Source organism: Erithacus rubecula (assembly GCF_903797595.1).
Source record: "Erithacus rubecula genome assembly, chromosome: 3".
Taxonomy (NCBI): domain Eukaryota; kingdom Metazoa; phylum Chordata; class Aves; order Passeriformes; family Muscicapidae; genus Erithacus; species Erithacus rubecula.
The window spans coordinates 144,024,509-144,040,559 of NC_136689.1; the positions used below are offsets into that span (position 1 = coordinate 144,024,509).

Genomic DNA, 16,051 nt, shown 5'->3' on the forward strand with positions numbered 1-16,051 from the left:
CAAGAATGGGAACCACAAGGGATGTGAAGGTTCTGCTGGTCCTTGGCTAGATGTCCACCAGTGTATCCAGATGGGATATTGGGAAATCCTAGAATATCAAGCTTCTCTGAATTTTTGTTTGAGCTGCAGCATTTCTGCTAGAAAGATAGGTAAGTAAGGTCACACTGAACTAAAAACTTCCAAGGGCTTGACGTCAATGACAGCTCACATCTGTTAATTACATGTGATGGTTGTTTTATTGGCAGAGCAGTGCTGCTGATGTGGGACCATGTAATCTATCTAGGATTGTTGTGACTGAAGGCCAGATTCTGACTCCATTAAATTCCATAACATCTGAGCGACTTCACTGATTTCTAAGGTTTTTTTTTTTTTTCTGGCTTTCATTAATATGAATGAGATTATAATCAGGCTTCAGTTATGGTTCGGAATGCATCAGGAGATAATAAATATGAGCAAATGTAAACAGTCATAAAGCACTGAAGTGCCCACAATACATACATGGGTTTAATCATAAATGAATTTTCTAAAATTGACAGCTGTGCTATGACAGGGATGAGTAATTTCTCAGCAGAGTTTCCATGTATGAACATAAAACTAGAACTCATATAGTTTCACTGGATGTTTAAGTAGTGGTGTCTGTGTTACAAAAATAACCAAACCCAAACCCTTTTCATGGTGTACTAACGAAAGGAGACTGAGCAGATGGTTTTCAGAGACTGCACTTCACATGTTATGCAACTGTGCTGTTCTTCCAGAGAAAGAGAAGTGGGGCAGAAAGAAGTCTAGCTAAACCTTTAATGCTTAAACTTTCACTCATTGTTAACACAGAAAATGACTGAAGAAAGCCCAAAAATACTCAGGTGTGCAAGATACAAAAGTTATTTGCTTTTACCCTCCAATTTGAACAATTATCTCATTAGAGCAGTGGAATTACAAATTAAGTATACTCAAGATGTGTTTATCAAGAAGGAATGGAAAAGGAATAATAAATTGTTGTTGAATGAGAAAAAACCTTGTAGCATGGCCAAGAGAACAATGCCAGACAGAGTACAGAGTTGCTTGGGTTTGAGATGCTGCCCAATGAAACCTGAAGATGCAAGCTTACACTGGAGAAGTAATAAAAAAAGAAATTCAAACAGCTTATTCCAATTAAGGAGTATAACTGGAGCCTCTGTCAGCCCTAGTAAATGGTATTTAGAGAAGTGAAGTCGCCTTCTCTTACACAGACTGCCTGCAGACTATACAATTCAGTTGTCATCACATTTCAGTAGCTGCAGTATTCAAAAGGTGAGCAGTATTAGTGATTTTTTAGGAAGACTGTAAAGCTGTAAATGTTCCTTGAAAAGTTTTGTGGTGTAATTTCTATACTACTTTCAAAATTCCTGTGTAAGAGAGAGGGGAAGGAGGGGTTGGTTCAAATACCCACAAACACTGTGCAGTGCATGTGATTTCCTCCTTGGAAGGAGCAAAGGATGAATAGGTGGTGACTGGACTTTTTGTCAGTCAAGCAATTACTCTGAAAAAGGACGTATTTACAGCTTTTCCCTGTTAATGGGTTTTCATTCCATCATCACTATTTATTATGTCAAAGATGTTCTATCATCACTATTTATTATGTCAGAGAGAAGTATCAGACTGTGGTAATTGTGAAAGATGCAAAGACTAATCAATGGTATTGATATGATACAGATCTCTTAGGTTTTTTCCATAAGTAGGAATGTGCTCCTTTAGAGTCTTGTTTATACAGTCACAGCTGTCCCATCAGCCTCCTCCTATAGTCACTGGGGAATTCTGGATGCTTCTGAGGCCCTCAGGAATCTACAGGCAGACGCACCTAGATCATTGCACCATGGAATGGTTTGGGTTGGAAGGGACCTGAAAGCTCATCTAGTTCCAAGCCTCCTGTTTCCATCCATCTATCCATCCATCCAATCCATGTCTCTTCAATTTGGAGACAAGGATGTTGTGTGGGACAGACTCACACGCTTTCCATAAGTCCAGGTAAATGATGTCAGTAGGTAGTGGTGGTGATTCTCATTTTCCTCTCATTTCCCCTGAGAGGGAGCTTAAGGTATGAAGTATTTAATGACATGATAAGCTTGCAGAAAATTGATGAAGATTGAGAACTGTACAGCAATCTGCTGAAGGCAAACATATGATCCAACGTCTAATCAAATTACCATCATACAAGTCATGGAGCAGCTGTCAGATTTGTATCGTTTGGGCAAATCATGGTTGTCAAATTCCTCCTGTAGAGTTAATAAATCAAACCCAGCATGACTGGTGCTGTTTTTCCTCTCTGTTCCACTATCCTATAAATAGCTCCCTGTTCCATGAGAGCAGTGGCAACTTTCCCAGCAGGAATATGATAACAAAGATGTCTATCTTCTACACCTCTCTTTGTGCCTTTTTCAGGACCACTCAGTGGTGTGGAGAATATGCTATTTGTACTATGAATTCCCCTTTTTTATTTGGTGTATATATATTTCCTCTCGCCCTGAATTACACTAAAGGTGAAGAGGATGAAATAATGGTACTGTTTGGATATTGTGCTGCACTTTTTATACATAATCACAAATATAAATAATCTTCTGTTTTGACAGTGCTACATTTTGAAAAGCTTAAGGCAAAGTTTGCTTTCTCACATGCATTTCTATCTCAGTCCAGCTGCACAGTGTTCATTTTGTACTCGACTGAAGGAACAGCACATAATAGCATTTCTTGACTTTCATTTTTCTAATATAATTTCTTGTCTTGTAGTTCCCTGTGTAAGAAAACAACCCCAAATCCAAAAATACTTAAAGAACAAAGAAAACTGCCATTTAAACCTGCACAGTGTTCCAGCCTGTGCTGCTGTCTCCAGCTAGTCTGACATCACCTACCAAAGGAAAAGCATGCTGTACAGTTGTAATAGGATTAAACAGTATAAACCTGCAAGCAGAAATGTGATTAATACAGGGTATTTCTGAGTCCTGCAGTGACTGTATTGCTACACTGAGAAAACCAGAATGTTTATTAGAAGCATTTTTAGTATGTATATGTGTTTCTGAAGTATTTAGAATTGTTGCCTTTCTCTCAGGCCTGCAGGAGATAATTTTTAAATTAACTGTGCAGTGTAATCAGTATCAGTAGACTATACAATCCTGAGATGTCAAGAATTATGATATGCCTCATACTTAGCTCTGGAGAAATTTGTAACTGTGCAGTTTGCAGAGCCCCATTTTTATTAGCATTTTCATTATAAAGTTGTTACTGGAAGCATAAAGTTAATGTTCTGTAACAAGAAAACAGCAATTATGCAGTCCTAAACAAGAACTCAACATTAAACATGGCAGATAAAAATAACAAGCAGATACAGTTACTGCAGACAGATAATGTGGAAAAAAAATAATGTAGCATTTACAGGAAGGCAATGGTAACTTTTCTTCCTTAAGCATAAAGCTGGATGCCAAACAACCCCCTGTAATTTCTGAGCATTCATCTTTACATTTTCAAATAGAACTTCCAAAAGTGCAGAGCGTAAGCTCAAATTGTTTCCCCTTTGAAATCAATGAGAAAATAAAAATGTGATAAAAATATATGTGCTAATTAACTTTTAAAAATTCTCTTTAACCTGTGTAGCTTTTGAGAATGCTCTCTTCTGTGTCCTCCCCCAGAATCTATATTAAATGGATACTGTTGATTACCTCCACAGCTGTAAATACGGCTCAAGTTTTCCCTTAGTGGAAAAACAGTTTACAAAACCCAGGAAGAACTGCTTAATTACTTCACAAAGTTTACTCTTTGCTTCCACTAAACAATAGTCCCTTTCTTTTAACAATAATGCAACATGTCCATGGGGCCGGATGGGATCCAGCCCAGGGTGGTGATGGAATGGAGGAAGAGCTCACCCTGCCACTCTCCATTGTTTGTCAGCACTCCTGGCTAGCTGGGGAGCGACCAAATGATTTGAGGCTGGCAAATGCAACACTCACCTATGTGAAGGGCAGGAAGGAGGATGTGGGGAATTCACTGTAGAGCCTGACCATGGTGCCAGGGGAAGTCATGGTGCAAATCACTGTGAGTGTCACCACATACAGAACAACCAGGGGATCAGTCCCAGCAGCATGGGGTGAAGGGTGGCAGGTCCTGCTTGACCAACCTGACCTTGTGTGACCAGGTGACAATGTAGTGGGTGAGAGAAAGGCTGTGGATGTTGTGTGTCTGGACTTCAGCAAAGCATTTGACACCTCTTCCCACAGTATTCTCCTGGAGAAACTGGCTTCCCATAGCTTGGGCAGGTGCACTCTTTGCTGGCTTAACCCACTCAGAGTGGTGCTGAATGGTGACACATCCAGTTGGTGGCCACTTGTGGCATTTCCTAAGGCTCAGTACTTGGTCCAGCCCTCATTAAGATCTTTATTTATGACCTGGATAAGGGAGTTGAATGTACTTTCGTTAAGTTTGCAGATGACACCAAACTGAGAGGGAATGTTGGTCTGCTGGAGGGTAGGACGGTTCTGCAGAGGGATCTAGACAGGCTGGATGGACAGACCCAGAGCACTTGTATGAGATTCAATAAGGCCAGGTGCTGGGGGTGTTCAGCCTGGAGAAAAGAAGGCTTGGGGACACTTTATTGCTCTCCACAGCTACCTGAAAGGAGGGTGTATCCAGAGGGGAGTTGGCCTCTTCTCCCAAATAACAAGTGACAGAAGGTAAAGGCCTCAAGTTGCACCAGGGAAAGTTTAGGTTATATATTATTGGATATTCACAGAAAGGGTTGTCAGGCATTGGAACAGGTTGTCCAGGGAATTGTTTGCAAGCAAGTACAGGAAACTCAAATGCAGTAGAGTATATGTGTATTGCATAATTAATAAAAAAACAGATGTTTTGGGCTTTTTACATTCTACAGCAAGTGCACACAAAGTTGAAGATTTTTAATTTACACTGTTTCTTACAATATTTATCTTTTATACCTATGAGTTCTGTTCTCTTGTTAGAATGCTTTTTGCACTCTACTTCATAAAATGCTAAAGGATTTCTGTCTTAAAATATTGGTATTACAATAAAAATCAGGTTGGAAATTCAAGCACTGGAAGGTCATTAAGCATCTAAATCAAGGTTGTTGGCATACATTTGGTTGTTGGCTTTTATCCTGTTGATATTTTTTGTTGCAGATCCTTAGCTCACAGTCACATAATTTACTGATTTCTCTCACCAGACAACTGCCTCATTTAGCCAATTATTGTATCTTCCCTCTACAGAGCTTTGCCTCGTTTTGTTTTGGGTGCTTATGGGACATTTATTGATTTGCTATTTCAACAGAAATGACTTTACTTTCTGAAATGCTCATAGTGATGCACAGAAGTTTAGGGTAAAGTATCCCTTACTGGATATCTTACATGTAAGACATCTAGGATAAGGGGATTTAAAAGTAATTACCACATTTAAGCACAGATGCTAAAATTTTCAGCTACAGAAATACATAAAGCACATTGCAAATGCCACAGTGAGGAAACAGAAGAGAAGGAAGATGCAATTAATGAATGCTGGTTTTGTATCATAAATGAGCTTTGAGAGAAAAATCTGTTCCTAGTTTCCCTTCATAAAGCCTCATGTTTACTTCTCAACATTTTCCAGCTTCTGCAACAAACGAGGCAGAGTCTGGTGTTACAGATGAGCCCCTGTGCTGTGTAGCCCTCATTCATATCTAGGTCAGGTACGTCAGCAACGCTGAATGAGTCAGAGATTCTGAACAAATGCAGCGTATGACTGTGGCATGTAAAAGATTCCCAGAAATAGCTTATGCAAATAGAAATGAAAACTGTACAAAGAAGTGCTAATTCTAACTTTTGATTGATTTTACCACCTTAATTCTGTGGGGCTGCTCTTCTGGAACAGCCAGGCAAGCTGCACTCTCATTTCACACTTGGGAATACACATCTTCAGTGAAGTGCTTTTCCTATTTGTGAATTAAAACCATTTAACTGGCAAAAGCAGAAGTCAGCAGTATATGCTAGATACTTGTGTGTGCAGGATCTTATCTGCAAGTGGCTAGAGAGATGTCAAGGATGAGAGAGAAAGAGCAGAAAGCATGTGGAAAAAGCACTTGAGAAAAAACAGGAAAGATATTCCTGTGAATGAAAACTGGGACTGCGACCTGGAGAACAACAAAAGAGGTCAGACAAAAGGATGTGCTGGAGGGACAGGGAAAGTATTGGTGGTGTGGACATTGAGTTTTGTCAGTAAGGAATCTGTGAGAGAACAATGCATAGATGCTCAACCAGCAGTTCTATGTGAAGACAAATGCTTTTCTTGGCAGGACAATCCATCCACTCGCTGTAGTGAGGCTCAGTGACTCAAGGAACAGAGAATGTTCTTTCAATGCCAAGGTGAGGATGAGTATTATTCATGTCCAAAAAAGAGCACAGTCCCTTCCTTTCATGGGCAGCGTGTGCTGGAGCACAAGTGTGCTTTCATCTTTATTGCTCCTAGAAGTTTGAAACGTTCTGCAGAAGATATGTGCATTGGGTGGGAAGAGGGGGCAGAAACGGGCACAAGGAGTCTGGAAGGTAAAGAGGGCAGGTCAAGGCAGCAGGCTAAAGAAAGGTTCCCAATGCTTCTCATGAGGTCAGAACACTCAGTGATGACTCTGCTATAATATTGTTCTGTTATTTCCATCTGGTCAAAGGTGACAAAAAAATTTTGCAAAGAAATTTTGCAAAGAAGTGACCACAGCCTCTGGAAAGGCCTGGTATTTCCTTTCTGCCTTCTACCTGGGTCTCTGACATAAATTTGTTTAGACAGTCCTGCTGGAGTTACCTGTGGAGAACAAGGAACAGATTTCCTGGATCCCCATGATCTCAGCTCCCACCTTAGAGGGTAGGCTTAAATCAGGAAGAAATCCTTTACTGTGAGGGTGGTAAGGCTCTGCAGATTCTTGAGTCGAATACACTCAAGATGTCCCATTCCTGGAAGTGCTCAAGGCCAGGCGGGATGGGGCTCGGAAAAACCTGGTTTAGTGGGAGTCTCCCTGCCAACAGCAAAGGGGTTGGAACGAGATAGTCTATAGGTTCTTCCACTCAATTCATTCTATGACTATCTCGTATGTGCTGAAGCACCAGGCTCATTAAAACACATTTTACCCACAGATGGTGAACTAAAAAGCTTTTGGCATCCCGAGGCTGTGTCAGCCTGAGCTGTGCAGCCCCGGCCTCCCGGGTGGTGGGACGGGCGGCGGGTGCTCCGAGAGCACAGGGAGGTGACGGCGGGGTGTCGCGGCTGCGCTGGGTGTCGCGGCTGTGCTGGGTGTCACGGCTGCCCTGGGTGTCGCGGCTGCCCTGAGTGTCACAGCTGCCCTGGGTGTCGCGGCTGTGCTGGGTGTCACGGCTGCCCTGGGTGTCACACCTGCCCTGGGGGTATCTCCCGTCTCGCTGTCCCCACATCCCCGATCCCCTCCCGCCGCTCCCTCAGCCCGCGGGCGGCGCCTCAGGGGACGCGGCCCCGCGCGGCCGCCAGTGCGCAGGCGCCGCCCCGCCCCGCCGAGCCCAGCCGAGCCGCCACTGCCGTGTCGGCCGCGGCAGATTCGCCATAAGGCGCCGCACGGGGACCCGATTTTCGCTGTTGATTTTTTTTTTTTTTTCCTTTTCCCTCACTCTGTTTTCCCAGCGGGCCGCGCTCGGCCCCCGGCGCGCTGTGCCGCTGAGCCCCCGCGGCGATGGAGCCGGCGGCTGCAGGTGAGCGGGGACGGGCGGGCGGGCGGGGGAGCGCGCACGGATCCCGCGCGGGGCGGGGGAAGTAGTTCCGGCGGGTCTGTGACGCTCCTTCCGCACGACAAGTAGTTCCCACGGTGGCGGCCGGCGCAGCGTCCATCGCCCCGCGCTGCCCGCGGCCCCACGGCTCCGGGACCGGGGCGGCTCCGGGACCGGGGCGGCTCCGGGACCGGGGCGGCTCCGGAGGGCTCGGGCAGCCCCAGCCGGGGAGTCCTGCGGTGTCCCGGCTGCCCCTCCCGCGGCCGGGCCCAGCAGCTGCTGCTGGTGTGGAATGGAAGCGTGGAGACCCCACAGCAACCTCCCAGGATGGGAAGGGGGCTGCAGGGAAGCCAGAGGGGGACTCTGCGTCATTAATGTAGTGATAGGACAGGGAGTAATGGGTACAAACTGAAAGAGGAGAACTTTAGTCTGGATTTAGGAAGAAAATCTTTACTGTGAAGGTGATGAGACACTGGAACAGGTTGGCAGGGAAAGTTGTGTCTGCCCCAAGGCTGGCAGTGTTCAAAGCCGGGATAAAGGTGGGATGAAGGTGGGATAAAGGCTTGGGCAGCCGGGTCCGCTGGGAGGTGTCCCGGCGGTGACAGAGGGGTTGGGACTGGATGGTCCTTGAGGTCTGTTCCAACCCCTTTCCATCCTCTGATTGCTCACCTGGGTTTGGAACACTCGGAGCTCCTCTGGCAGCCGCTCTAATAGTGTTAGCAGCTCAGGGTCCGCGCAGTTCTGCTGCAGAAGCAGATGTTTAAGATGTGTTAAGGATGTTTCCACTGCACTGTCATCTCAGGCCTTGTATTGGCCTGGCTTTCTTTCAAGCAGTGAATAAAGTTACACAGAGGTGGCAGCCTCAGCAGTGCTGTGTGTGTGCCTTCTGTCTTTCACAATCCCTATGTGCTGTTGCAGTACAAGTTTGTGGAGTGATGTTGCAATAATTTAGTGCCTGGTGATTACCCTATACACTGAAATTTGGCGTCTGGTTGCCATTCCCCAAGCTGACTTACTAGAATATCTGCCCTTAGAAGTATTGATGAATAGTTTACAACTCAAACCACCACTTAGAGGTAATAACCCTACTCTAAAACCCAGAAAGTTCAACTGCAGCATGAAGAAGAACCTCTTTATGTTGCACTGGCTGCCCAGTGGAGTCTCCTTTTCTGGAGATGTTCGAAACCCACCTGGATGCATTCCTGTGTCACCTACTCTAGGTGATCCAGCTTTGGCAGGAGGGTTGGACTAGATGATCTCCAGAGGTCCCTTCCAGCCCCACATATTCTGTGAAACAGGATTTTATGCCAAGGACAATTGCATTATCAGGAGAATAACTGAGCAGCAGAATAGCTAACAGGTGCTGTGTTACTTATGGACTATTGTTAAAACATTCCAGGACTGCTTTATATTCTGGGATCCAACTTTCACTGAGAAATAATTCTCTTACTGCTAGAGCTGCTAATAAAATAATTTTTATTCAAGCACATTTGTCTTATTAAAAAGTTCTGAGTGTGGTTGAACCTGTCATGAGTTTTCAGTGTTTTTGCTGCTGCTGAGGTGTGTCTGGCCTCAGATGCATTTGCATTATGGCTGCTTTGAAAAATCAGGTTCAGAGTGTTTCATACAGTGCATCCTGAAGTCGATGACTGATCACATAATTTATGCTTCTACTGTGAGGGGTTCTGAGGGGTTTTGGTGTCTGGTAGTGCACCTTGCACATTTTGATATTGTGCATTCGTGTATTTCAGTGGAACCTTAAGCAGTGTTGTGTTTAGCCACACGAGGGAGATCTTAGAACATGAAAATAAAAATGACTTGCTATAAGCAAGCATATCTACTATGTTTTTTTTTCCTTAATTATGGAAAAGCTATCTTGTTTCTATGTTTGGTAAAGTGATTGGTCTAAACTGCAAATAATTTCCTAGTTATTTGAATAGACTGTTAAACCCATGTTATATCCAAATCATGTATTTTATGTATTTTAGCCAACATACAGACAGTTGTCTTCTTTTAAAGAACTTTTTTCCAGAAACATTTGGGAAGATGGTGTGTGTAAAACTGAAATATACATCTGCTTTTATTTGCCATCATCAGTTCAACTCCAGTAGTTTAAAATGCAAGTTTCTTTCCACAAATACAGTATCAGGCTGGGTAAATGCAATGTGTTTGGTTTAGGTGAGAGTGCCAGAGCTGGGCCTGGGGGGAGCCTGGGGAGCTCAGCAAGGCCAAATTGCAGATCCTGTTCCTGGGCTGGGGCAATCCCAAGCACAAACACAGACTGGGCAGGGAATGGGCTGGAGCAGCCCTGATGAGGATTTGGGGTGAAGCTGGACATGACCCAGCAATGTGCTCTGGTAGCCCAGAAACCAAAAGTGTCCTGGGCTTCATCCAGGGCAGGTGGAGGGATTCTGCCCCTCTGCTCTGCCCTGTGACCCCCTGCAGTGCTGTGCCCACCTCTGGGAGCCCACCCATGGGAATGATGCTGTTTGAATGGAGCACTGAGTGCTTGGCAGCTGCCAGAGGCAGGCCAGATAACTTAAAACAATTCTCTTACATACTTTTTTATTACATTGGTAAAATACATATTCATGAAGATTATGCATATTGAAACACTCCTTTAAGTTTACATATTCTGGGAATTCTTTTCCTTGGTTTGACCCTGGACTGGTCTCTTGATAGTCTGTCATACTGCAGATGGAATTTATATATTTTATTTCTTCACAAGGCCTCCTGTGGTTTGACAGTTCTTGATAGCTAAAGTGGTTAATTCCTCCTTGTATTCTTTCTTTCAATGTTTATTTACCTCATTCTTTTCAATGTTATCTTATCATATAGGTAAGATAATCCACAAGTACATTAAATCAACATTAGCCATTTCACAAAATTGTCTGAGTTTTTCTACCATTGTCAGTTACAAAAATAAAGACATTATCTATTTCTGCAAAGGTTAACATTATAATGCACAACACGGAGTCTCTATTTTAATATTTTGTGAAAGCTTAAACTGTAATATATATTTATCACACTTATATGCTACACAGGGCTAGCACATTGACCACAAAAGCTGACAAATTATACTGTATTAAAGCAGTTAAAAGTGATTACAAACGGTACTATATCAAAATTGTAGTGATTAATAATAATTTGCAAAAGCAATACATAATAGTGAAACCCAACAGCTACATAGTTCTTTATAACAATTATGATTATTATTATTTTAGTAGAGGAACAATATGCAAAGATGTAAGCCCAGGATGGATATTTTCTCTTGTTTAAAAGGCCTTTGTATTATAGATCTGTCTCTTTTATTGGTCTGTCTGTTTTACCTCTAAGGTTTTGTTTCTGAGGAGTGCAGTTTCTAACCTTGTTTTGAGACTGTCTTTAAAGTGTTTGCTGTAATTGAGAGATTTTTCTCTGAAAACCTCTCCAAGCCATTATAAAATGACAGCAAATTGAAAAACTTATTTTGCTATGGGCTCACCTTCTTTGAAGAGTCTTTTTCCTAAACAGATTACTTTTCATTGCTCAGGGTCTTGAGCAGGCCTGTTACTTTTGAGATGTTTTTAAAATGTTTCTGCATTCTGCTTTTATTTTTTAAGTTGATAAAATTACCCTTAATTACCTGCCTTACTCTGTTTTTACATTAAATTTGACAAAATTTTTGCTTTCCTCATTTTACAAAACTTCTATGAAGATATTTTCTTCTATACAATGCTATTTAGCTGTGCTAGATTTTTCCTTCCCATTTCTAAAATCTTCTTTGATGATTAGCATCAAATATGATGCTTTTAAATAGCCTTCATGCTGCTTTCAAGGATTTAACTTGTCTTGGATCTTTTTTAGTTCTTCTTGTGGTTTGTTTTGTTAAAAATGCTTTTTATCTTTATATAGTTTGCATTGTTGAAATAAAACACAAACATTTGTCTCTTTATCCCTCTGTTAAGAGGGCTTTTGAGTACTACTTTAATCATGGCTACAGAGTAACTCTCAAATAATGTCACTTTGAAAAGGCTCCTGTGTTTTACTTCTTACTCAAGAACTGTTTCTCCTCATAGGGTTTCCCTGTCTGCTGGCTGGGTGAGAGTCATTAATAGTGTCTAAACTTTTAATCTTGGCATCCTGTCCTGACCTGACATGTAACCACTCTGCATATGGCTAATTAAAGCCTATAAAGTATTGTTTCTGTCTTTGTGACCTCGTTCATCCTCTCCAGTGTGCCACAGTCATTGGTACCCTGTGCTCAGGTTGTTGCTGGTGTGTAGTCCTTACACTGTACTTTTCTCTGCACTGTATTTAAATTCCTCAGGGATTTTGTTACTTGTTAAAATAGCCTGTTAATCAGATTTGACTCTAAGCTGCTTCTAAAAGGCCTTATTTTTTAAAAATAATACATCCTACTTTGTCCTCAGTATTTTGGTAGTGGTAGTAACCCACTGGCATCACAACAATGGGTATCAGAAGCTTGTTTGAGTACATGAATGTCAGTAATCCTTGTTTACAGCCTGGCATTCCAACTTTGTAATTTTGTTAGGCTTCTTGCATTACTGTAGTAGTAGTTAGATTATTTTTTTAAAAAACAACTAAAAAAAAAAACCTAAGAAATTATTTTGTTCTTTCCTGTAAAAAAATACTAATTTCTATGTTGTCTTTCCTTTGAAAGTACTCTCTGATTTTTCCTGCTGCAAGGTGAATCACCTTCATCTTTGTGGTCTTTTGCACTTGTTACACACCCTTCAGTCTCAATTTAAAACCATTTTCATACTTTCTTAAACTTTTGCTTAGGCAAAGCATGATGCTTCTCTGTTTTTATTTGTCAGCTTATAATTTTCTCTTAGTTATAAACAGAGCTGCCAGCTTAGTTCTGCTCACAATGGCACGGTGTTAAATCCATACCCCAGGCACCTTAACTAGTGTGCTTTGTTTTTCAGTCCTAGTATATTTGTATTGTGTAGATGATAGAATCACAGAATGCTTTGGGTTAGAAAGGACTTTAAACATCACTCAGTTCCACCACACACCTTCCACTATCCCAGACTGCTCAGGGCTCCATCCAGCCTGATTTAACACTTCCAGGGATGGGGCATCCACAGCTTCCCTGGGCAGCCTGGGCCAGGGCCTCACAGGAAAGGTAGAGACTTTAAAATAGATTATTTCTTAATCATAAACATTCACAAACTTCATATATGTAGTCTTGTATGGAATGTCTGAGAGCCTCTACAGATGTAGGCCATTGAGTAAACTTCAATTCCACCCTGACTAGGAAAAAATGGGAATATATATGACTGGGTGTTCCATAAAACCATATTAAGTGGTATTGATTTTGGCATCATCTTTTAGTGTTTGCAGGAATGCATCCTGTACTGACATTGCTGAAGCAGTATTCCTTAATGTTAAAATAAAGTTTTTGGCACTTAACTAATGATAATAAATTGCCCTGATTCTAGTTAGCAGGTAAGAGTGAGAACAGTCATGGTCAGGGGCACCTTTTCTTTGAGTGAATGTTTTCTGCATGGCTGGTTTTGTCTCAGCAGTCATGTTGTGCTGGTGAATTAAGGAACTGTTGCTTAGTGTTTGGAATTGCCTAAATTTAGATGAAGGAAGCCCTGAAACAGCTTTTGATTCTTCACCTGCTGCCTCTAGTACAGTTAATTTGTTAGTTTTGAGCACAGGATTCTTTTGGTGATGCTGTTCTAATGGTTTGTTTTGTAGAGTTTATATACCTTTTTTTTTTTTTTCCTTTAACACTTACCAAGGATAATGCTTTTGATTTTGAGATGTGCTGTAAAACTGGATATTAATTTCTTGATGACTCAAAATAGAGAAAATAGCCAGATAGTAGTATTGATTTTTTTCCTTTAAGAAACTAAGAGAAATAAAATTAGTTTATACCAACATCTTTATAAAAATAATGATTAATATTTTATGTGGTCCATAGAAAGTAGATTTTAAGTAAAGCAACAACAGCAGCAAAAGAAAAGCATACAAAAAATCAGGAAACCAGCAAACAAGTGTCCTGGAGGTGAAGCACTAAAAATCAGAGATACAGTGTAACATGTTTGTGAAAATTTTGGATGTCTGAGATGGCTTAGAAGATGAAAAGCCTCTAACATGCTCATAGGAGTAGTAAGATCTGATAAGTAAAGTATTTTTAAAGTATTTGAGAGTAGTACAGGATATCATAATTTCTCTTTCTGTAATTGCCCATTCTTTTATGTTCAGTTGAAACTTTATTACTAAGAAATAATGTTACTTGTGTTAAACAAAAGTTATTGGCTTTTTACATGCTGCTTTCATATTAAGTGCTACCTCATATTTCATTGCTTCTACCAAAACAGAAAAAGTCTTGGTTGTTGTTCTTAGACACTTCAATATCTTACATGCTCAACATTTGTGTGTGAAAAGTTCTTTTACAAAACAAATAATTTTTGATTGGAATAGTTGTGCCCACTTTTTGCTGTACTTGATATCTTTACAGAAGCAGCAGAAAGAAGGAAAAAAAGCCAAAAAGCCCAACAAGACCAAGTTCTAATCTGAGGAATAAGATTTTTAATTGCAGAAAGTTCCTGTTAAGAATTTGATGTTGATGAGGCAACAAAGTTTGTTTCAGCTCTGTAATAAGTTTAGAAGGAAAAAAGTAATTATTTATATTCTAAACTTCATTGCTGCATATTTTAGGACCAGATGTATAATTATTGATTCCATCAACTTTTTCTGCAGGCCAACACATACCCAGCGACTTTTTACTTTTGTATTTAATTGTGGTGTTCTAATTACTTTTAACAGCTACAGAACTTCAAAGGCATTTATAGTAGTTAACCCTTGTTTCTTTGAAAGGAAAAGTGAAAAGTTTTGGATTCATTAGAATGATTTAGGGTATATAAATACAGATTTGTGTCTTGTAAAAATACTTATTAAAAATAGAACAATACCCAATGCTGAGCCTGCCTTTTAGGCAAAATAAAAGTTTATGGTTAGTTAAAATTGATTCTGTACTAGGTTTTGTCATACAATGGTTAAAAGTACATATGACAGTGATATATTCCTTGATTCCCTTACACACTGTTAATTTCAGTGATCTTTCCAAGATAAGTGCTTCTTTCTTGCCCCTTCCCTCCTCCCCACTCCAGCTTTAAAGCAAAACAGGACAGGTACTGCTTTATGCTTTGTGAAGGAGATTGGGAATCAGGGAATCTGCAGATTGCTCTTGGTTTTTAGTAATCAATTTGTTAAACTCCCTTTGCTGTAGATATGCTTAGTGTGAAGAAAAAAAACTCCTACTAATTAAGCAATATACTGAGGGTTTTGGAAGAATTAGAAAAAAATACTTTACTTGATTATAATTCGATTTTACACATAGTCAATTAAGGAGAAAATTATTGGTATTATTTATCTCAGTGTATATTTAGCATAGTTTATAGGGGCAAAGTGAAGATAATGAATTGTCACAAAGCATGTTTAGTGAACAGAGTGTCCCAGATTGGTTTTGGCTGTATTTCCTGATGTTTGTGTACCTGCATACTTGATTACTGTTCCTTTCTTTCTCTGCATATTTAATTGCTGCCTAATTAATTGCTCAGTTGATTTCCTACATAATTAATTATTCACTAATTAGTCATTGATTCCATGCATAGTTAATTAACTTACTCCTTATTTGATTTTTACACCTAATTGACCATAATTCATTGCTTTATTGCTGCACTGCCTAATTAGCAACTGCCTAATCAATTATTGTTTGCTTATTCCATACTTCTTTAGTCTGGTGATCAGCAGAGTTTATCCTCTGCTCTCTGACCTCCTTTTCCAGTCATTCTTCCCAAAATAATTTCTTTACTCTGTTTGGTTTCCATCTCACCTCTGAGTAAAGCTTGTGCATCTTCTGTGTGTGTTCTCCTGGTGCTTCCTGCACCTTCTCTGGCACTCCCTGAGCTCTGCCAGCTGGGCTGTTCACATCTGGATTTGGGGGGCCTTGGTAGTCAAAGACTTTAAACACCCACAGAGACTTCTGGGCATTCTTGCTGTTTTTTTGCCCCTCCCCAAGTCCTCACTGGGAGGGAGCAGTGAGAGATAAAGTGGTGTGTGAGAACTGATTGCAGCTATTGAGGGAGGAGGCAAGAGACACAACACTGAGCCTGAACTTCTGGGGAAAACAGCCAGCAGGTCAGGAAGCAGAAACAGTGACAAATGAAACCTCAAACCAGCAATGTCAGCTAAATCGTGGAGTTTCAGTTGGTTAAATGTTTAGGTAAATGTTCATAGGTTTTATTTTGCATTTATATTTAAAAAGAAGGGTTGTTGTCTGCTGGATCAATAACAGGCTT

The 16,051-nt window shown here is 40.9% G+C and overlaps 1 protein-coding gene and 1 long non-coding RNA gene across 2 annotated transcripts in view; both read left to right on the forward strand.

Moving 5' to 3' along the window:
- Positions 1 to 16,051, forward strand: part of LOC306800098 — a 237,262-nt gene that overhangs the window by 29,700 nt on the left and 191,511 nt on the right. The window lies entirely within an intron of this gene.
- The window catches only part of ZFAT (zinc finger and AT-hook domain containing), a 75,216-nt gene continuing 66,667 nt past the window's right edge, over positions 7,503 to 16,051 (forward strand). Inside the window, exon 1 of the mRNA XM_079301890.1 lies at positions 7,503 to 7,715. Coding sequence (XP_079158016.1) covers positions 7,697 to 7,715 — 19 coding nt within the window. The 5' untranslated portion in view covers positions 7,503 to 7,696. The remainder of the gene's footprint in view (positions 7,716 to 16,051) is intronic.